The sequence below is a fragment of the Daphnia magna genome, linkage group LG5, assembly GCF_020631705.1.
Source record: "Daphnia magna isolate NIES linkage group LG5, ASM2063170v1.1, whole genome shotgun sequence".
Classification (NCBI taxonomy): Eukaryota; Metazoa; Arthropoda; class Branchiopoda; order Diplostraca; family Daphniidae; genus Daphnia; species Daphnia magna.
In genome coordinates this window covers 10222925-10246180 of record NC_059186.1, presented here as the reverse complement: position 1 = coordinate 10246180, position 23256 = coordinate 10222925, and the positions used below count along the sequence as shown (strand labels likewise).

Genomic DNA, 23256 nt, shown 5'->3' with positions numbered 1-23256 from the left:
AACATACCCAGAGTAAAAGCTGGACTAGAGCCAAATTGCCTAAGGTGGCGGCCAAGTGGAGGGGCGTTCTCAGATCACGGACAGCCACGCTACAGTTCACGTCCTCTGGTCCGGCTCGGGCCAGCAGCAAGGCCACCGTTTTCAAATCGGAGCGGCAGACTGCGTCAATCAGCTGTTGACCGAGCGAGCCGGAAGACGAAGGCAAAGCCAAAAATTCCTTGTGTTCATACTTTGCACGAATCCAACGCTCCTTATCGTCTCGGCTCGATTGCGGTCCTGGTTTAACGCCTCTTATCCTTGCCTCCCATATACTGTTGCTGAGCGTGTTACCCAAACCGAGCATGACGGCGATATGCCCAGGTCTAAAATCAAATTGAAAAAAAAAATGTTCGTTAATTGATTGATTCAATAAGCCAATGGAAATGGAAGTGCGTTTAACTTACGGCCACTCGTCTAGATCGAGCGATCGAACTCGGGAAATGTGCGAGCCCAAATTGCGGTGGATGCCCGAACATTCGATGCACACCAAAACTCCGAGATTCAAACTAGCCCAGTCGGGATCTAATTTAAGGGGAGAAACAGAACGATGTCAGTTTTCGATCGACAATAATGGCGAGGACAACATGTAACGTACTAGGAGCGTCGCAATCGGCGCAGTTCGCGTTGCCGATGACTGTCGATCTTAATGATTGTATGGAGGCAGCATCGACCAGACTGTTCATCCGCGATTTGGATTTGCTGCTTTCATTTCCCTGCAGTGAGCTGAGTATTTGATGTTCAATGGCAGTCACCCACTCTTCGCGCTCTTCGACGCTGGCAGCCTCGAAATGCCAAATTTTATTGTCCAAGAGAAACAATCTGGAATTCGTATCCATCGCAATCTAAACGGTAAAAGGAATTTTCGTTTTAAAATTGACGCATGGATGCCGATTTGATTGAAATGAACGCTCAATTTTACCATCGAGATCGTTGGCTTTGTTGCTCGAGCTCTTCATGCGCCTGTGTCTCTTCTTGACACTGGGCGTTTCCGTTTTCGCACTATTGTCGGCTATTCCGCCGTTAATGGCGTTCTGTGACGATGGATCATCTCCTCCATTTCCACTACCCATCAGCATGCGACTAACCGGGTCTTTCAGCACTTCGTACGCTGTCAGCATGACCGTGTTCTTTTCCGTACGCTTATCTTTATTGCCCGGAAATCCTGGAATTTTATTTTATTTTTATTTTTTCAAAAGAAATCAAACCGTTAAAACGGGTTCACACTGGAATAACAATTGAAAAAAAAAAAAAAAAAACTATATACCGGTCGTGATGGGTTCGTTCAAGACTCCGTTGGCACCTGGAACCAGCCCAGGTGTCAGTGCCACTCCAGGGGTCGGCTGTTGTTGCAGTTGCGTGCCACGAGATCCACGAGGTTTCTGACCAGGCACTTTGACCGTCACGTACTGCAACGAGATCTCTTTGCCATGCGAGTCATCCATGTAATCCTAGTAGACGTAACAAAAAAATGAAAAAACAAAATGAAAACAATCCAATTCAAAACGATCAACTTCAACTCCAGGGAAAAGGATGCCCCGTCCAAAACAGAAAAATACAAAACAAACAAATATCGGAGTAGTAAAGTCAATCAACACTCACGTGTAGACTCGAATGATAGGTGAGCTTGCCATCGTCGCCCAGGGTGACGTACTTCTTCTTCCAATCTTTGTTGAGCGCATTGTGCGATCTCTTGTACAGGTAACCTTGTTTGATGGGAATGGCTCGACCGCTGCCCAACTCGCCTCCGCCATTGCTATTTTTGGCTTTGTCCTTTTCGCTTTTGTCTTTGTCCTCCTTCTTGGATGACGAAGGCGTGAACAAGTTCGATCGCCGACGCGATTTCCTCGATGTCGTGGGCGTCGAACTAGGCGTCGGCAAATCTTTGCCGTCCTTATCTTTGCCCGGCACCGACAGCGTGTCAATGGTGGACGGTGGCGTGCTGCGGAGCAGCGCCAGACTTTCAGCCGATCCCAGGGCGTTGCCGGATTGTGAACTGTCGCCAGGCAAAGAGCAAACAAAATGAAACAACAACAACAAAAAAATAAAATAAAGACGTTTAGATGATCGTTTTCAGACTGGAACAATTAGCTCTAAATGAGTTTGTTTTTGTTTTGTTTTGTTTTATTTTTTACCTCTGCGTCGTAGGACCCATAGCGTTGAGATGCTTCTCGGCGGGAGGTGCGACTGCGACGGACGAGGAGGTCGAACCGCTGGAAACGAGCGTGTTATTGGCGGCCGCGTTGTTGTTGCTGTTGTTGCTGGTGCTACTGTTGCCGCTGCTGCTCGCACTGTTGTTGCCCGTCATATTGTGGTTGCTGTTCGTCCGCCGTGGCGTGGCGCTGCCGGCCACGCCGGTCTTCGTGTTCGCATAGTGATTGACGTAGGTACCGTGCGGCGGAGGCGGAGGCATCGCAGCTGTCGAACCCCAACAAAAAAGAGAGCAGACAAAAACAAGATAATTTTAGATTTCATTCTTCGCGTCCTTCTTTCATTTTTTCTTATCTGCCCCATCTCCTGCCGTCCTTTAGTTTCTCAAACATCCAAAACAACAGCCATTTCGACTGACGTAAACGATCCGAAAATTTCTCCGAAACATATCCCGGCAAAATTCCAACAACAACAACAACAAAATAGAACTCTTTTCAAATTTTTGACTCGTCCCTTTCTCCCTTAAAGGCAAATCGTTTGAAAGCCATCCATCATTATTGTTACGTTTTAAATATCGTTGTCTCGCCTCAAGGATCACAAGATCAAAAACCAAAAAACAAAAATCAAAGTTGAAGGAACCCTCAACTAAAAGGGGAAAAAAAAAAAACAACGATTGAATGCCCTCCGGGTTATTATTCGGTTGTTGTCTTACCTCGAGCGGCCAGGGCGCCGTTGGTGTTGAGACTAGCGGAATTGGCCGACGAACGAATGGCAGATTGAGCGCGCTGCCGCTGAGGGCCGAACCGCCAACGTTGTTGCTGTAGCCGGCCAGGCTACTGTGACCCGTGCCGATGGAGCCGGCCCCAGCTGGGCCTAGCGTCGAGCCGGCCACGACCGAACCGAGCGACGAGGAACTGAAACCGCTGGCCGCTCCGGGGTAACCGCCGTGCGATGTCGCGGGTCCAGAGACTCCGCCACCGGTCGTGATGGACGTCGTACTGCCGGTCGCGTGCTGTTGTTGTTGTTGATTGTAGTGCCGGCCAAGGGAGTAGTGATTAGGCGTCGTCGGACGTTGAGCCGCTGCCGCACTCACGACGCCAGCAGATGGCGCCCCAAGTGGATTCAGCCTTTGTTGCACAATTTTCTGGCAAGCTATTCAAAATAGAAAAGAAGAAACAAGAGGCCGCTTGATTTGCATATTCGATAACAACTTTCGTTTTTGGACGATTCAGGAAAATGTTGTAAAATTGATTAGAATTTTCAAAAAATATATGTAATAAAAATAAAAATGAATAAACGGTGATTACCATCTTGAAAGACCCGCTCGATGTTGAGCCCGTAGGTGGCGCACGTTTCGTAGTAGGAGCAACGTCTGAGGACGGCCGCCAGATTGCGAGCTCTCGCTTCGTCCACCACCCGTGGATTCGCCTCGTTAATTCCATCTGTTGAATTTATTATTTATTTATCAAATTTTTTTTTAAATCAAACAACAACAACAACAACAAAAGAGGCGGGAAAGATAAATAAAAAAATGAACCCTTAAGTTATCTTATTTCTAAACTTGTCTGTGCGCATCCTCCCACCGACGCGCATACAAATAACAAAATAGAAAGGATGGCGTTAGTACACACAGTTAAGTTTAAAAATAAATTCAATTTTTATTCCACCCCCCGCAAACTTAACCGACAGCCAATACGCGAGCAAAACTCCCCCGTTCTCCCGAGTTCGTCTATTTCTTCTCTTAAAAAAAAAAAAAAAAGAAAAGTCCGTCCGCCCCATGGCGTGTGCCCGGGATATACGAGGGAGCGCACAGAAGGAAAAAAATAAACAAAGAGCCGCGGCTGCCGGCAGCACGGGACTGAAAAATGTTTCAATAGCTCTAACGTTTGTGTTGTTTTTTTTTGTTCTTTAGAACACATTTGCATTGAGTCAACATGTCAGCATTAACTGCTCTATGCTTTAAAAAAAAAAAGAGACGAGAAATGAAAGAGAAAAGAAAGAAATGTGCGGGAGGGGATGTCAAAGCTTAACAGAGAGACACATATAAAATACAACCACACCCGCCCCTACGAGCTCTTCCTCTTATCTCTCTCTCTCTCTCTCTTTTTCCGTATATCAATCCTTATTTAATTATTCACGTGCCGTGTTTACACTACCGTTAATACAACGTATCGAATTGAAAAGGAGAATTCAGTTTCATTTTTTTTTTTTTTTTGAATTTCAAAGCAGCGAACGGATCGAGCTGGAGCCAATGATGCGTTTCTAATTCGCTCAATTCGACACGACATGAATTAAGGCAGAGTCGACTGGTTTTCATCCCCTCCCCCAACTCAACTATTTAAAAAATAATAATAAAAGGAAATTCAAGTTTTTGTCGCTACTTGTTTCTCTTTGAATTTCAAACCAAAGTCCCAATCGAATCCAATTTTTTGGTTTTTCAATAAATAAATAAATAAACGAACCTTGAGTGCCGACGAGGATGAACGGGATCTCGGCGGCGTTGCGGTACTGCGCCATTTTGTCGTGATAGTTGTAGATGGCATTGAAACTGGCTTCGCTTTCCAGGCTGAAGACGAAGATGACCGCATCCACCCAGGCAGTGAACTATAACACACACACAATCACACACACAAATTGAGAAATGAAACTCAAGTGAATGCAAAAATCCAACAATAAAAAAGAAAACGTATCCTGTTGTACAGTATAACAAAACTATCATGACACACATATTGCCGAAGAAACCAAACCCCTCCCACAATCGAGGAGCGTACCGAATGCAAACCGTCAAGCAACTCCCTCCACCCCCTTCCGGAAGAAAAAAAAAAAAAAAAATCCTTTTCATTTTTTCTTTTATTTTTTTTTGTCCTCTTTTAATGGAACACGAGAGAGAACACATTGAATGGCAATACACGCTTTGCTCTAGTGTGTAACTCTCGACAATAGGCTCAAATTCAAATGAGCTCATAATGGAGGCCTAGCGGGTCTTGTGAGCGCACGGCCCTGTGTCACGCTCCTAATCACACAAACTGCAATGAATGAATTATATAAGACGAGGGTAGTTTTTGTGTGTGTGTGTGTGTTCTCCTCTTCTTCCCTTTTTTTTTTTTTTAAGAGATTCTATACAGATCCTCCACCCCCTCAGCCTCACAACTACTGTACCATAACCAAAAGGCCTTTATTTTATTATTATTTTTTTTCAAATAAAATATATTCATGATGCCAACCCGATGCCGCTAAATTGGCAACGGTCAGTAGTCGCGGTGCCGGTTTTGAATTGTTATTGTTGCGTTTGCATAGACGGGGGGGTAGCTTGCGCGTGTCCCAACAGATCATTCAGTCAACTGAAATCTGCATACATTGTACGAACACACGCACGCACACACACACATCATATGCGTATGTAACATACATAAAGGAGTGATGCTAAGGGGATTTAACACATAAAAAAAAATATATATATATATAAATATATACACACCACCACCCACCCTCTTTTTTTGCTACTGTGCTTTCATAAAGCGCAGATGTCAGCCCAGCATCCCGAGCGATGCTAACGAGTCAGCCACAGCAAATGTTGTTTTACAATTTTTTTTGATTCCTCACGACCTCCGCATAAGTATTACATCATTGTAGATTGAGCGCAATTGACATGTGGGTTGGATGGAGGAAAAGAAACTCGTACACGAACCTCACCCTCATTCCCGGGGATAAAAAAAAAAAAAATAGGACAATTTTTTGTTTAGGTCGGTTGTTTGTCTCATCAATTCAGAAGAAAAAAAAAAAAGCATCTCTGTCCAGCATCTGTACAAATAAAACAGGGGGGGGGTGCTTCTCTCAAGTTGCGTCACATCATCAAAGTGATGCGCAGACCACCCAAAGTGAAGAATTTTTTGTGTTTTTTTTTTACTACTTCCACACATCATTAAGTTAATGAACTTTTTTGCATAATGCGGAAGAGGGGGACAAACGTAAAAAAAAAAAAAACTAAAAGTCAAAGTCTTTTCAACTTAACAAGTCATTCCACCCTCCCTACACACCCGCAAAAAAAAAAATAAATACCCGAGGATCAAAGTCGTAAATAAGATAGTCTCCCACAATTGCTGCTATACACCCACGGCTATGGAAAATAGGATGAATGAAGGTATAATGAAAATGTACGTGGACAAATACATCATTCAAAAAAAGGAAAAAAAAAAGAAGAAGAAATGCGATGCTAATGACCGGCAGCTGATGGAGTGACATTACGTCGTAACAGCAACAACCAGACGCTACTACATCCTTATTTCAGTTCATATATGGTGCTTCAATGTGGCAACAACGTGAAAATGTGTATCAAAGAGTGCAATAAGAATAGAACAAAAAAAAAAAATGACATTGCATTACGTCCAACGATATTGCACACACACACACCCCTCTCTCTCTCTCTGTGTGTGTGTGTGTTGTATATCTTGAATGATGTGTTCCTTATTTTGAATGTGCCCATAAAAATTGACTGTTGCAGCCATTCGGTACGGGTTGCGTGCCGTCATCGTCCTTCGTAGTGAACGAGTTGCTCCGGCCGTGCCATTGCCCTTTATTTTATTTTTTTATGAGCTATGCGCCGGCCCACCTCTCTTTAAATGCTGGGCTTAGAATTGATTTAGCCCCCACCACCACTCCCCCCCTTTATCACTAGAAGGAAATGTATTTTTTTTTTCATGATCAAGGCCTTAATAAAAAATTTAAAAAAAAATGTTACAAGTTAGACCTCCCCCTTCTTTCCAATCGCACCCTTTATGACGCAATCTAGTAGCTGCTGTGTTGTTGTTCTTTCATTGAAAAAAAAAAGTTACGGCTTGCTTCGCTATTATCCAAACGCATTTCAACACGGCCATTGAAACGATTGAAAAATGAAATTGATTTAATCAACTCTTCCCCACATTTTTTTTAAACATTTTTTGTGGTCTAAAATAAATAAACTCGTAAATATTGAAAGGAGCCGGACAGCAGGCGTGAAAAGATTGATTTTCATCGCATTTCCAATTTCATTTAAAAAGAAAATGAATCTTTTGAAAATAGAATTTTCATAAAGGATGTAAAAAAAAAAAAATTACGCAAATTCGACACGCGTGATTGTCATTTAGATATTAATTTTTTTAATGAACTTACTTGATGTTCGGGTGAGCCGCCTTCATCGCGGATGAGGAGAAGGTAAGACTGGCTGTCGATAGAGATCTCCTTTTTGAATCGACCGCCTTCGGGTGACTCCTCCTGCATGTAGGAGCCGGTGAGGTAACGATGGACCAGTGCCGATTTGCCCGACGCCAGCGAACCGACGATACCCAAACGCAAGTCGGGCACCGCTCTCGATAGCGTCCATTCTTGACTATTCACGAACGAATCTAAAATTTCAAAAAAAAAGGGGGAGGGGAAACAAAATTGATTAAAACGTTCATTCGACCGTTACAGACATTTTCAATTGACGTCTCGAAATAAAGTTGTCTGCCACTCTGTACAGAACGTTGATGGACAAGAATATAACAAGGGGCACAAAACGTATTGAGAAAAACAGTCTTTTGTCAATTTCAAAAGAGCGCAAGAAGCTTTTTTAAAGGAGAAGGGTAGGTGGAGGCGGAGTAGTAGGAGGAGCGGGCACGTTCCCCCCCCACGCAAAAAAAAAAAATCCATTTTAATGTACCAACAGATAAACGAAACGCAATTTCGACACAGACTTTCACTGATCGATCGATGCAATAAAAATAACATTATTTTATTTTATTTTTTTTTTTTTTTAATATCGAATGGAACAAGATGGATCCGGTTAGTTCGGTAAGCGCTACAGTAGCACACTCCACACATCAATAACAACCCCCCCCGACCCTCTTAGAAATAGAAGGAAAAAAAAAGGAGACAAAAAAGAAACAACTTGATGGATTTCCAAACAAGTTTTTTTTTTTTTTAAAAATAAGAATTATCCCCTATTCGTCACTTTCATCCGCCTGCATCCGGCAAAGACAGTAAAAAGGAGGGGCGTAGCCATTTGTTCTTCTTCTCTTTACGTTCATCACGATTATTATTTGATAATTCTTTCCTTTTTTTTTCTTTTCTTTTGGTGCTGTTCAAACAAGAGTTTCCCCCGCATGTGAGGTAACACATCCACCTGGCTCCTTCCAACTTGAAAAGTTCCACAAAAAAACAGGACAGTAGTGGAGCTCTTAACGCGCGTCAATCAAAATAACCCACAATAAATAAAAAAATAAATAAATAAAATGAAACAAACAAAAGAAAACCGGTTGTCCCATTTGGACAAACAACCATCGTTTTGTAATGACGTTGGGAAGTGTTCAGAACACGTGACGTAATGGGGAGCTCATCCTCGTTAAAACGCAAATCAGTTAACGCGTTTGAAACGGAATCGAGTGGACATTTCTGATTGTGGATGGGGGAGAACTGAAGTGCATTTTTGCGGAAGACCCAAAGCAGAGGCTTCCTGTCAGACGGGCGGAGACAACTATAAAATACCTGCGGCGCTAGGAATACTCGTGATGGTCGGTGTAGGTGTAGTGGGTGTAGGAGTTTTGACCAGGAAAGATTTGGTGCGCCGGAAAGAGCGGCGCAACGAGCGTCTGCGGAACGAGCGGAAAATGCTGGCGGCCGTTGAGGACCCGTGTTTGGTCGGCGTGCTGACTGGCGACGTCACCGAAGTCGTCGTCCCGCCTCCTGTCGCCATGTGGGCCGGATGGCCCGGCGTCGTCGTCACGACGTGAATCGGCGTGACGGCCATACCCGGCCGCGTGGCCGCCGCTCGCGTGTAGCCCCGCCTGAACGGCGAAGGAGCCAACGATTCCTCGGCTTTGCGCGTAGACGCCGAACTCTGTCCGCTAGTGATGCCCAGCGTCATGTTCAGCACTTTCTGGTAGAAGGGCATTTTATCGCCCAGCAGGCCACCGCTGTGGTTCTTCATTATCGAACAATTGAAATTTCGCGGGGGGGAAAAACGATTTTCAGTTCAATTGTTTTTCTTTTTTTTTCACGGGAGGGGGGGTTAAAATCTCCGCACGACGCCACGCAATTTGAACAAAAGTCTTTTTTTTTTTTTTAATGAGCAGCAGTTTTTATGTTGGCATTGGCGAATGATTTCCTGTCGATTGAGTTTTCCGTTCGTTCGTTCGTTTTCCTTTTTCGTATGCACACACACACACACACAACACACACACACACAGAGTTTTTTTTTCCTTTCCAATGAACGTCGTATCGCTGCCTTCGATCGGAATAATAATAAAAAAAAGGTTCAGTCACGCGTGTGAATCGAAATTCGGAAGGCCCACCCGTCGTGGCGATCGTAACACAATGAACAGAATCGAAATCGAAGAAGAAATCAAATAAAAAGGGAAGAATCGGAAGGCAAAGTCCCAAACCAATAACAATAATGAACTCTTAATGAGAAAAGGAAGGAAATATATTTTTCTTTTATTATTTTTCCTTTTCTCCTCCCCTTGGCTGGCCAAATGATTGTTATGAATTAGATCCAATAGCTGCCGCAACGACGGCCAAGCCGACCAACGGTGGGGCCGCTCAATTTGTCTTGCTCCAGCAGAGCGGCACGGCACGTCGTCTTCATTTGTCAATTGTTTTCAAATCAATCAAGAAATATTCTTTGATTTTTTTTTTCTTCGTGAACTCGCTCCGCTTATTGGCGTGCGCTCCAATTCACTCTGATTAATAAAGGCAAGAGAGAACAAACAAAAGGGACTCCCGATGGTACGAGGGTTTCCAATACCAATCGATTCACGTTTTTAAAAATCTTTTTTTTAACACAACGGCCAGATTGTTGAATACGAAACACAAGACACACACACCAGGGGCCGGCACGAACAACACGCAAAAAAAAATGTATTATCTCAAACAGCTGTGTGTTAAAAGGGCGGAAACTGAGAGACGGTTGATGCCGGAACGACGGCCGGTGAGCGACTGAGCCTCAACGAGGTGAGTCAGGGACGGATGTATAGCGCGCACACACACACACACATCACCACCCCCCATTCGGGGCCCCCTCCTTGCCCACCCGGCGAACGACGCCGGTGTAGGGCGCCGTGCGCGTATAGGGGAAGACGAGAGAGAGAGAGAGAGAGAAATAAAATTTAAAAGGGAAGACGAAAGGCCTACTACTAAATAAAAAGGGACTTCTTTCTTTCATTCTCCTCACTTCTCTTATTCTCCTTGCGGCTAAAGGAAATCGGAGAACGTATTGTGCGTACGACTTCTTCCTTCTCCAGTCGTTTTTGTCTGTTGTATATTCTTACGTGCGCCGTGTGTGTGTGTGTACAACAACAACAAAAAGAAGAAGAAGAAATAGAAAAAAAAAATAATAATAAAACCTCTTTTTCCACTCTATTTTTCTATGGGGAAAATAAGGCGAATCAAAAATGTAAGGGACGAGTCGGCCGTGTGTGCGCGTTATACGATGGAACACGACGGTGACCATCGGGGGCATCGGACGCACGCCGGGCTATTTCTCGTCGCCATTGTACGCGTGTGTGTGTGTGTGATTTTTACCTTCTTTCATCTGTTGAAAAGGTGTCCCTCCTTTTCTATGCGAGTGTGTGTGCATCAAAGGTTTTTCTGATGGACAGAATTGAGAAAGGAAGGGAAAAAAAAAAAAAAGGTAAAAACTGGCCCGTGGTCGAAAGGCACCCCGCAATCTTTTTGCTATTCTTGTTTTTCATTTCATTGACAACAGATGGAGAAAATAGAATATGACGACGATGACGGAACTCGTACGGCCGAAGAAAAGTGGGAGGTTCCCATTTTTTTTTTCTTTTCCTAAAAGCTGAGCTGGCCTTTACAAACAAACAAACAATAACGTCGGGTAGCTAAGAAAAATCCAACTTTTTCTTTTGCTGACTTTGGGAAAACTAAAAATATCACGACTTTTCCTGGTGGGACGTCCGCACCGGAGCGCCGCAAGAAAATAGCCCAAGAATAAACGGGCACGGACCGTGTACACACAATGAATTCTTTTTCTTCATCCATCATATTCCTTATCGCCCCCAAAAAACCTTTGAATTTTTCCTATTAATACAATAACAAACAAACAACAACAAAAATAAGTTTTTGCGCGACGCCTCTATTTTTTTTTTTCTTATTTGATCTTCTCGCAACAGCCCGAAAATGGGGACACATTTGATATTCGTCAAATAAAAGAAAAGACGTTGTGTATATTCTTATAACGCGCGGGGGTTAGTTACCTTAAAAAAAAAGAAAAACAAGGCCCGTTGAACATTACAACAAAAAAAAGGAAATCCCGTCAAGACGATTGGATCAAAAGCAGATAGAGCCAGGCGCTTTTTTTTGCTTTTGTTGCTACGGCCGTGCATATCAATTGAAAGTCGAAGCTTCGGGGAACGCGAACGCGCCATTGAAAAATCGGAATTGATCCGATTTCAAGGTACTCTTGCATTGATATATTCCACATACATACAAGAGCACTACCGCAAGATATACCAGCTCAACCTGGCCACCACCAGCAGCCCCCCCTTTTTTTCCTTACCGATGTTCTTAAAAGGAAGGAGAGGGGGGATCGTGTCGGCTTCGACAAAGAGCTTCGAGAAACGCAGAAATTCTATTTTTCATACGATCCGCTCTAGAAATCGAAGAGATAGAGCTGCTAAATTCTCTCTCCCCCTCGTAGCCACTCTATCCAACTCTTCTTTATCAAACGTATAAATAAAACATTTCTCCCTCCCCCCTACGACTCGGGCTGAACGACAAGAATTGTAGATTGTGCTCTTTTTTTTCAATCAATCCCCTCTGCACCTTGGAAGACAATTTTCGGCACACAGAGAAAGAGAGGAATATTTAAAAAAAAAAGAGGCACGTGTGTTGTACAAGATGGGCGCCGTCGTCGAATTTCAAAAAGCCGAGTTCTATTTCTTCTTTCACCTCAGCGGGGCGCGCAAGAGCGCGCGCGCTTCAGATTCAAATTACCTAACAACTCCACCCTCTACACCCAACCCTTGAATTGTCCAAAAAAGATAATAATAATAATAATATTACGGTTGTAAGAAAACGAGTGGCTCTAGATCATCTCCCACTAACCGTTTCCGAAGCGAATAGATTAGGGGGGAATAAAAAAAGGGCCATTCAAAAATAGCGCAGAGTGGCGTGCGCGCCAAAATCGAATTTCATCTGCGTACTTTTTAATGACGTAAGAAATAAAATTGTCGTAAAAATAAAATAAAAAAAGAAAAGAAAAGAAAAAGAATTCAAGTTGCGAGGAGATTTTTCGGCACGGCTGTTCGTCGACAACTCAATTCTTACAATTCCATTAGTTTTATGTCTTCAGATTGAACAATGAGCCGGAACCTTTTCACCTTCCGGAGCGGAGGAAAAATGATGGGCGTTAAAAAAAAATACTTTTCGCGCGACTTTTCATTTTATTTTATGACCTCGTTAAAAATGCGATCATGGGGAGGGAGAATAAGAAGCTTTTGATGTGTGTGTGTGTGTGTGTGGTGACATAGTGAAAATTGTTTTCGGACAGCCCAAAAAAAAAAATGTTTATGGCTTCCTTTTATTTTTTTTTTATTTCCGATGGGTGTGAGCATAGAGAAAAAAGGCCGACACTTGACAACAACTCAAAACTTGATTTCTAAAAACGAACAACGCCAATGGCTTTTGTATGCCATTTCCCACGCGATGCGGACGAATTCGACCAGTTTTCTGATGAACTTGTCAATCACACACACACACAAAAGAAATCATTTCATTCCTTGTATTATTATAATATCCACGTAACTGTAGCAAAACGTCTCGGCTGACTGGATGTCCGATCAAACTAGTCCTAACCAATTGACTGCCTTTCGTCAATTGTTGTCATCCAAAATCGTGGAGAGAGAAAGAAAGAAGAAATCACGCCCGTTGTTGTTTCGAAAAATAGTTGGAATTCAAAATAAAAAAAAAATGTCGATTTCGAAATGTCTTTTGTATCCGCGTGTGTGTGTGTGTGTGTTTGACGTGAGTGTATGACAACACGATGGAGACGACATGGAGCGCAAGAGAAACAGCCCCCCCAAAATAGGGACAACTGTTCCAAACGTCGTGGGGTTCGTGTTTGTGTTCCGTGTGTCACTGCTGGAGGCTGCGACAACTCGAGTCATTCAAAAACGAAATCGTTTTTTCATTGATTATTATTTCGTCATTTCTTTTTCTTTCGATCTCACCGATGCAGCATCGCTCGTTCTCCTACAAGTCTTTGCTGCTTTCCATTTTCTGTTGTGCGCGCGCAATCTTTAGATTCTCCAACAAACCGTGACGGGAGTTTCAAAAAAAAAATAATAGTCCTAGTTCCATCACGAATACACAGACACATAGAAAAAAAGAAATAACCTCAATAGAATGAAAAGATACAGGGAAAAAATAAAAAGGGACGTCTGATCATGCGGAATGTAAAAGTTTACCAGAGAGATAAGGAAAACTGCTACCGTATCTGTTTTTTTTCTTTCTTTCTGAGGGCTGCAATCACGTGAGTTTTTTTCTTCTCTTTTATTCTTTCCACACAAAAAAAAAAATCTTTTTTTCTGTGTGAAAAGATCGAATACTGGACCACTTTTTCACCCAGTTTCCCTCATATATTCCCTTTTTTTATTTTTAAATGTCCGTTGGGGTTGAATCGTCGTAACTCAACGTCCTTGTTATCTTTTTTTTCTTTCTGCTTTTAACCGCTCAACTAACTAGCCTTCCCACTATCTACTATTTTTTTTTCCCCTACAAAAAAATTGGGTAAGAATAAGCTCCCGTTTTTATTTTTTGTCCACCCTCCGAAACCGCACGCAACTGGGTTCATCAAAATGAAATCAACGAGCGCGTTCTCCCCCCCATCTTCTCTTTCCGCTGAATTCCTTCTAGTCGTTAACTGCTAACTTCCCTTAACATTTTCTCTGCTGTTTACTTTGCTTCATCACCTGGCCTTTAACGTCTTCCTCCTTCAATTGCGTCATCATCTTGCCTCCCCTCTGTCAACCTTTCTTTAAAAAAAAAAAAAGAACAGGAAAAAAACCTTAACAAACACACCGCCAGATGCGGTAGGCGCACGTGATTTCGTCAACACAAGGTGAAGATGAAGGTGATTAATGGAGAAAGATTCAAATTTTTTTTTTTGTGGCTAGTCAAAGCTTTTATGCGCATATGGATTCTTTTTGCTTCTTCTCATGAGGATCGCGAGATGCGAGGGGACATGAAAATCAGAGAAATGCACAAGAGTGAAGTGCACAAGTCTATTGGATTTCTATAAATGTTTCGGCTGTCGATGGGTAGGGGAATGACGTAGGGATAAAAAAAGAAAAGAAAGAAAGAAATAATTGAAAATGAATCAAAATAAAAAAAAAAAGACGGCCGTTTTCGGTGCTTGTAGTGTGGCAGGGACTCGAATGAAAATAATCATGAAAAAAATAATATATAAATATCTGAAAAGTGTAACAACAACACCCCAAAAATAAGAAGTGGAAAAGAAATGCGGAATGAGACGATGGTGAATAGAGAGGCAGCAGGAACCCCCCCCCCAAAAAAATGAGAGTATATAGAAGAATAGCAATGGATATAGGGGGATTGTTAAAAAAAAAAATATCTAGCAATGGAATGATAAGAAAGAAAAGAAAAAAAAGAAGCAAACAGTCATGATCCCGAAGAGGGAAAAACCGACGCTCAACGACGCTTTTCTGAGGAAGGGGGGGGACGCTCTGGCAATGCAACCAAATCTCTTATTCCCTTGCAATCTCCCCCCCAAAAAAAACACACAGAGAAAAAGAAATAGAGAAGTAGAAAAAAAAAAAAATAAAATGTACAGATATTATACATACAATATGTATATATATACTCCAGAAATGTAGATGATGAAAAAAAAAAGGAGAAAAAAAAAAAGATGAGGTAGTTTTATAGTTATATAGTTGGGTAGAACTAGTGGCTATATACAAGTAGCAGTCGTCATGATATCGTCCCAACAAACAAAACAAAAAAACATGGGAATTCTATATATGTATTATTTTTTTCTCTCTCTCTCTCGCTATCTTTTAACTGCCAGACGTGGTACGCACGTAACGAATCGTTCGAACAAACAAACCGAAACGTCATGTTTCTGTAGTCTAACCCCGAAAAACCCAGACCCCCCCCTTCATAACATCTCCCATCTTTTTTTTTTTAGGACATGTTTATACCAGTTGAAATAAAAGAAAAGAATGATTAGTATAGGATTCACCAACTGCTGCGGGATGATCACGATAGCATCCCATTTATTACGACTACTGTTTCTATCTGTACTGGTAACGTTGCGTAATGTCAACAGACAATCCCGACGTCCCCCCTAATCCACCATCCCCCACACACACACACAAACGACCAAAACAAACAGAGAAACAAAAAAAAAAAAAAAAACAGTGCAATGATAAACAGAAGAATAGCAATAACAGATAGATGTATATTATGTTGGATATCAATAAATCCGCAATCACAGGACAATAAGAGAAGTTTTCGGGGGAGGAACCTGAAACCAATGCGTTGTCATCTATCTCTATCTGTACACGCGCGACATGAAATAAATAGGAGATCAGACAGGGCAATCGGTCGTTAAAAAAATGAAAGAAGAGACATCAGACAGGGAAAAAAAAAGGGCAATAAAGAAGATAATGCTGGGCGATACGACGTTGATGTGTATGCGAGGCTCGTGACAGGACAGAAAATCAAGAAGACCTACAGATGCACGAAAACGAATGCCGTCCCTATTTAAAAGTATACGCAGATGCTGCGCAGATTGGCCACACACACACACACATTACAATATTCGACTAAAGTGTACGTGTTAGCCTTGGCGTTAGGAATGCGCTAGAACGTGACTGACGATAAATCAGGTGACTGATCGACCGATTTGAAATGGACGGATGACGTGGTCAAACTCGTAAAAAAAACCAAATTATAATAAGCCAATTGTCGGATTTTTTTTTTTTACAGTCACCGGTTTCCAAATTAGAAAAAAAAATGATGCTGTAATGTGCTGCTCTTTCGGTTGAACGCTTCACAATTTATTCACCAAAAATAAAGAGGAACGTGTAAACTCCCCCCCTACCCATACGTTATGGGGGAGGGGATCGATCACGATGCGAGGGAGTGAGAATCAAAGTCACCATTTTCATGTGTGTTTACACACTCGAAAAGAGATGCGATCCTTATTCGGATGGAGTCAAATAAAAATTCACTACTGGTTAGTATACAACGTCAGTTAGTGCGGGACATTGAAAAGGGTGGGAAACGATTCCCGGGGTAGGTGGAGGGCGAAAAAGAGGTGAACAATGCGTCCAATCGAGTTTAGATTATATCACACGGTATAGAAGGCGTGTGTGATTAACATCTCTTTTCGACCGCTCACACATTTGAAAAAAAAAAAAATAAAATTGAGAAGCGGGGGGTTCTCATAACGGGAAGGAAATAAAAATTGGACGCCTGGAAATAGATAGTAGAGGGGGGGAGGAAGTTGCAATGGACGCCCGTATAGATCTCAATCTGTACGAGTTATAAACCAAAGCCAAACGAGGATAACAAGGCAAAGAAAATCATAATACAATAGGATCTAAACCCCACGAAAATACAAAAAAATAAAATAAAATACATGTCAAGTCCAATCTACGAGATAATAGATCGAACAACCCAACCCGTTTTCGGAACGGGTTGTCGGCTGTGCGAGGGAGGATAAAAAAAAATTGGGGGGCGGGAGTAGTGGGAGGATTGCTCTATACGATGACGTATCTCGTCACCGAACACAACAACAATAACAAAAAAAATGACGTTATTTGGAAAATTGAAAAGAAAATTATTAGTTCCAAAAACAAAATGGTGATCCAGCTGCTTTTGGCTCTTTTAAAAAAATTAATCCGCCTATTTTTTTTTTCCTTTTTATCGTGTCCAATTTAAAGGGGAGGGATGGCCAACTTTTGCGACACATTTCAATCAATTTTTTCCTTATTCAATCGGATCAAAAATCGATAGCCAATTCCAGCAGCTCGTTTGAAATCTCCTCCCCCCGCGCTCAAAGTAAACGAGATAATCATCTCACAATCACGTACCCCCGATATCGAACAAAATCGGGCGTAGTTTCCGATTATAAAGCTGTCCGAATTGATGCTTCTTCATCAACATTTTTTTTTACGATTTTCTTCTTATCGTTTGATTGTCATCACAGCTTAACCTTTGCCCATTCTCTTCGACCAGTTAAGTTTTTTTTTTTGGATTTGTATTCAAAGAAAATGAGAACAACAACATCAAAATCAATTCCGAAAGGGAGGATCGACCATAAAAAAACGTTCTCTTTCTATAGATTTACGTGGAAAAATGTACAGTTTCATACAAATTGGGAACGTCAAGGTTTGTATCTCTCGCGTGTGTGGAACACGAAGGCTCTCTCTCTCTCTCTTCTACACGTCCCTATATGTGATATTGCGCTATGAAAATGTGAACAAGGCTTCACTGACAGTTCATAAATATCGTCATCATAATAATAATGTGCGCACCAAAGGGCCGCTAAAAATCGGAACGAGCCCAGCTAAAAAGTTCGATCTCTTTTCTTTTTTTTCTTTTCCTTTCTAGGGCGTTTTGCCGCCTTGTTCTCTTCATATTGGAGGGGGGGAGAAGAGGATAAGGAAAGAAAGTAGAATCGAGAAAGAAAAGAAAAGAGAGAAAAGCTGTTGGGAAAAAGTGCGCAAATGTCACAAAACTCTTGAGAACAAGAACAGGAAATTTCCCATATTTTTGAGATAAAAATATATATAAAAAAAAAAGGTTTCCCCCCTTTTTCTTATATAACACATATATTTTTACCCTTGTCGTCGCAAATGTTCCATGGAAAGAAAAAAAAAAAGAAGCGTTCGGAATTGTAACACGGGGGTTTTCTCTACATCCAGACGACGCTTTATGTACCTTTAACCCTCCCCCCCCCCTTTGCCAAAGGAGAACGAAGGGCAATCCACCCAAAGTGCATTGAGGAGGAAAGGTCTAGTTTTTATCTATAAAATATTTATAATTTTTCTTTTTTTTTCTTTCCAGCTTTCTGGCAAGAATGAAAAGATCGTCCCCCCATCCCCCAAAAAAAAAAAGGTTGGACATGTTCCAGCCAAACAACACACACACACACACACACACTGTAGATATGGAACACACACTCCTGTTTGGGCGGAGGAGGAGGAGAAGTACCCTGTATAACTGTCCTCAGCTCTGGATACGTTAACACCTGGACACAAAAGTGGAGTGGAACGAAAGTCTAACGAACCCGACGGTGTAAACTGTATACAACCGCGAGTTACACCCAGGAGCAGCCCCTACCCATTTTGCCTATTGAACAAGAAAATAGCCCGTGGAACGCAGATTTCAAACTGTGTGTGTCCTCGACAAACTTGTGTCACTTCTTGTACGGTGTGTGTGTGTGTCTCTGTGTTTGATAAGAAATGTCGTATTTTTGTCCCCAATTTTTGTTTTTTTTTTCTTTTCTTTCTCCCCATTGGACCAAACACAACAAACGACGGCGATCGACCGCAGTAGCGGCGCCTATTTTTATTTTTTTTTATTGAGAAGAAGGGGGACACACAACAACAACAACAACAACAAAAAAAAGATTTTTCTGATTTTACTTTCTGCTGCGGCTGGTGAGAAGAGACCGGCCATTGTCGTACGGTCCTCTCGTGTTTGATTTATTTTTGTTTAATAAAAAAAAAGAGACGCTTCTCTCACGGACGTGAGTCCAGATAGAAACGCGAGCACGGCCATTCCTCAACGTACTTTTAATGCAAATAAATAAAAGAAGAAAAATTCCCAAGAAGCTTCCCTTCCTTTTTCTTTTTTTCTATCGCGTTTGTAAACATTTAAAATGTGTGCACTACGGACTAACATTTTTCTGGGAAAGGGCCTTAATCGTAATATTCGGTGGAATCCCTTTTTTTTCGGACTGGATGAAAGGCCCTCCGTATGTGTACACACATAGAGGTGAGATAAGACTTGAAATATTTGCCTTTTTCGCTTCACTTTAATGAACAGTTGTTCGGGAACTCTCTTCAGAAAGGTCGAAGAAGCGTGGCCAGGAAACCCCCCCTCCTAGTCGTCCTATTCTACAAACCCCCCACACCCAAAACACTCGGCTCTTCTTCTTCTTCTCGTGTGTATACCTTTAAACTTTCTTGCCGTTTCTCTTTCATCCTAACCCCCCAGCGTAACGTAGTAAAAACCGATAAAGAAGGAAAGAACCTCAAACATTTGATTTGAATTTCAAAAAAAAAAATTTGAATCGAGGACACGCGCGTATAGGCACAAGGTTCAAATTTCCGAATGGCCATATCCACTACGTGTGCGCGCATACGTTTTCCATATCCTATAACCCTGCCAGCCTGCGGAGAAGATAAAAATAAAAATGAAAAAAAAAGCTTTGTGCGTTTCGGCAATTGCGAAGGAGGTTGTCACTCACTGGGGGGAAGCGATGAAAAATCGAAAAAAAAAAAGAAAAGTTTTAAAGAAAAGAATAGGCAGATGTCTTGTGTGTGACACGCGAGCGTCTTTGCGGCTCACAAAACGGCGACACGCGCGCAAACTCCGCGGCTCGGGTTATCTTTCGCTCGTTTTCTATCAAAACATCCACCCCCTACCTTCTACCAAACGAGGGTTTCTTCTTTTTCCAGCTGAAAATCTGCACATGCCATAAAACTTTGTATTTTTCGGGGGAAGGGGGGGTTTTAAAGAGACACAGACACAGTGAAAAGTGAAGAGGCTTCTCTTATTCATCAACGGCTGCGGATATATCAGCGGATTTTTAACAAGGAACGGATGGAGGGGGTATGAAAAGCCATTTTTTTTGTTTAAATAGGATAACGGACGGACAGAGCAGCCGGCCCAGTATTCAATTCTCGTGAAAAAATAAAAAATTGTCTTTTTTTTTCGACCATTTCTTTGAATGGGAAAAATGAAGTGGATCACCTTTGCGCAAATGACTCTTGAATTATAACATTTTGGGTTGGACATGTAGTACAAGCTCTCATCTAACTCTGTATGCATATCCTTTACCCCACTCGAAGAGAATTATTCATTTATCTTATCCCCATTTATTGAGAGGGTTACTTACATATAGACACTAGTAGTGTGGGGTACCAGTAATAATCTCTCACTAGTACCTTCAATAATAAAGGGGAAAACTGACTGAATTTCTATCCCCCTCCTAAAAACCTGAAAAGAGGATTTTATTATGATTTTTTTTTCAATAATTTCAAAAGGAAAAAACGGATCGAAGGCATTTTTATTCGCAGTCCTGGGAAAAAAGAGAAAGATACCCAATGCAAAGATTTTTTTTTTTTTTTTGATTGGCTGACAGCTGCATAACAAAGACGTTTAACTCCAATCGATTCGAAGATAGAAAAATGTTCAAAATTCACGAATCTCTTTTCATCGCCGAAAGCAGTTCTTATTCCGCTCGGTTGGACAATCAGAGCGCAAAATAGAAGATTCTCTAGACGACAATCAGGAAAATACATTTTCGCCATGCAAATCCGCCATCGGATGGAAACAAACAAAACAAAAAAAAATTCCAATAAAAGAATAAAGCCAATCACAATAGATTTTTAAATGAGGAACCTTTTTTTTTTTTGTATCTTCTTTCTTAACATCCATCGATCCAACAAAAAAAAAACTGAATTCTTTCATCGACAGGGGAAAATTTGGAATGAAGGAAACAACAGATCGAAAGAAAAAGAAAGAAAAAAAATATAAATCTTGTACCATAAAGATATGATACGAATAGATTGGGTGAGAAGAAAAAAGAGCGGTTACGTCGCCCCTGTGATAGAAAGAAAAAGAAAAAAAAAGTACACAGACAACAAAACTACAATGGCCAATTGCGATGGAAAGGGGTGAACAATAGCACGTACGGTCGTGTGTTCCAATCGCTTGTTTGCTCTGATAAGTAAAGGTCGATTGAACCAGAACGGCCTTTGAACATCGCAAGGAATATTTAAAAAATAAAAGAATTTCCCCTTTTTTTTTCTCCCTCCATTTTCTTTTTCTTAACTGCCTATACCTTCCAGCTCTAAATAGAAGGGTACAAATCCCCCTGTCGATGATAGGAGCAGCACACACACGCACAAAGAGAGAGAAATGAAGAAGAGTTATGTACAACAAATAAGGTAGGCCAAGTCCCATGAATGAAACACAAGAGAAGAGGCGAAATTGTCTCTCACCCCTTTGGTCGATGACATGACAATAGGTGGCAAAAACCTTGGGCCTACCTTCCTCCCCCCCTTGAACTGTAATAGTTGGTTGCAGTACATAAGAAGGGTAGGAAGAAGAGAAAGACTTCCCCTTCTTCCGCCATAGGTGGGCCTATGAGTTACGTCGTGTGTGACGTGTGCGGCTCCAGGGTCCCTCTCGAACGATGTGCTGTCTTGTCAAACCTTGTGACGACCTCCCCCCCTTCTTTCTTCCATCCTTTTTTTATCTTCTTGCTTCAAAGCCCTGCGTCCCATTGTTCGTGAAAAATGGTCGTTTAAAAGCGACACAATACGACGCAGATGATGGGGGTAGATAGACACTAGTGTGTGTGTGTGTATACCTTCAGTTGTTCAGTACCGCGTCCCTATACACTTACGGGCCCAGTTGTGTGTCTATACACAGGTGGGCTGGAAAACATGGACGACTGTCAGCCGAGGTCTTTCTCTATTCGGAAGACATGTCAATTTTTTTTTCCCCTTTTGCTTCAAGCAAAACGAGTAGGGTTGTACCGGTGCGCCCTATACATTCGAATGAAACCGTTCGATCTCATGAACTGCGTCTAGCGAAAGGAGCTCCATGAGATCGCTGAGCAAAACCCCGAAAAAGAAAAGAACTTTAAAGGATGCAGAAATAAAACATTTTTTTTTTTTTGTCAGCAGGATTAGACGAACCAACACACACACACTGGTGTGTGATTGGGAGGGTTGGATAGACTTGGCCTACTCTATTATGCACACCTTCCGTCACTATATTAGTCTACTACTTTCCTATTCTTCTTCGTTCTTCAATGCTGCATCGACAGAATCTACATATACAAGTATAATAGCCCGCGGGATGGTGTCCATGGCATTGGATCACACGGCAACTACATCCATCACACCGTATTTATAATATGCAGATCGATTTTTGATATGTATATTCTTTTTTATTCTCTTCTCTGTGAACAGGGGGAGGTTCCGAAAAATGCAAAGAAGACTAGGCAGGACAGGTGTGCCCCCTATTGGAAAAACAACAACTGACAGTTATCATTTTCCCGAAAACTACGGGAATCAAGAGTCAATTGCCTCCCCTAACCTCATCGTCATATTTCAGAGAAAGTTACACGAGACTTTACAAGCGGACATAGCCCCAATAACATCTGCATATCATACGATAGACCCCCCACTTTGAGCCTTGCGCGGAGCCTATCGCAATTCCGATTTCCATCAAAAGAATAAAACAGCCAGAAAACTATAGAATTCTTTAGCTCTACATTTTATGCAAAATAACACAACGGGGTTAACAAGGAACAGAATATTTTAAAAAAAAAAAAGAAAGTTAAATAAATGTACAGAATTCTTTTTTCAACAAATTCTAATCAGGAAGTAGCTGTATCGTCGCAGCGGATTACAGAGACGCTCTGAGAAATGTTTTCTCCTTCCAAAAGGGAACCGAAAAAAAAAAATGCATCATTGTATAAAAGTTACAACAAACAAATGACAAATAAAAAAAACGAATAGATCCAATGGGGTAAAAAAAAAAGGATCAAGGAAAAGAAGAAGAGGGTGTGAATACGTTTACGATACCCTTCAACCCCCTTCCAATTTGAATAAGAAAAAAAAAAATAATCTTTTTTTTTTCTTCTTCTCCAGCTATTCAAATCACCCTACTTGATTGACGTATGCAAACGAAGCTAAATATCTCGGAGAGTCGATCAGTAGACTCTGCAAACAAACAAACAAGACAACAAACAAAACACAAATATATACATATAGACAGGGGCCGAGTCAATTGACTTGCCCAATTTTGAAACTATCGAGCCCATGT

At 41.7% G+C, this 23256-nt stretch overlaps 1 protein-coding gene and 1 long non-coding RNA gene across 2 annotated transcripts in view; one reads left to right on the top strand and one right to left on the bottom strand.

Moving 5' to 3' along the window:
- Window positions 1-23256, bottom strand: part of LOC116923774 (centaurin-gamma-1A) — a 29581-nt gene that overhangs the window by 1236 nt on the left and 5089 nt on the right. Inside the window, 12 exon segments of the mRNA XM_045173714.1 lie at window positions 8-362; window positions 444-561; window positions 635-848; window positions 850-881; window positions 959-1201; window positions 1304-1487; window positions 1639-2032; window positions 2172-2395; window positions 3146-3339; window positions 3495-3629; window positions 4650-4791; window positions 7336-7568. Of these exon segments, the coding sequence (XP_045029649.1) occupies window positions 8-362; window positions 444-561; window positions 635-848; window positions 850-881; window positions 959-1201; window positions 1304-1487; window positions 1639-2032; window positions 2172-2395; window positions 3146-3339; window positions 3495-3629; window positions 4650-4791; window positions 7336-7568 (2468 nt within the window).
- Window positions 10393-11296, top strand: LOC123472331. Its single transcript, XR_006646750.1, has 2 exons — window positions 10393-10831; window positions 10907-11296. It is a non-coding gene; the product is annotated as an uncharacterized LOC123472331 (long non-coding RNA).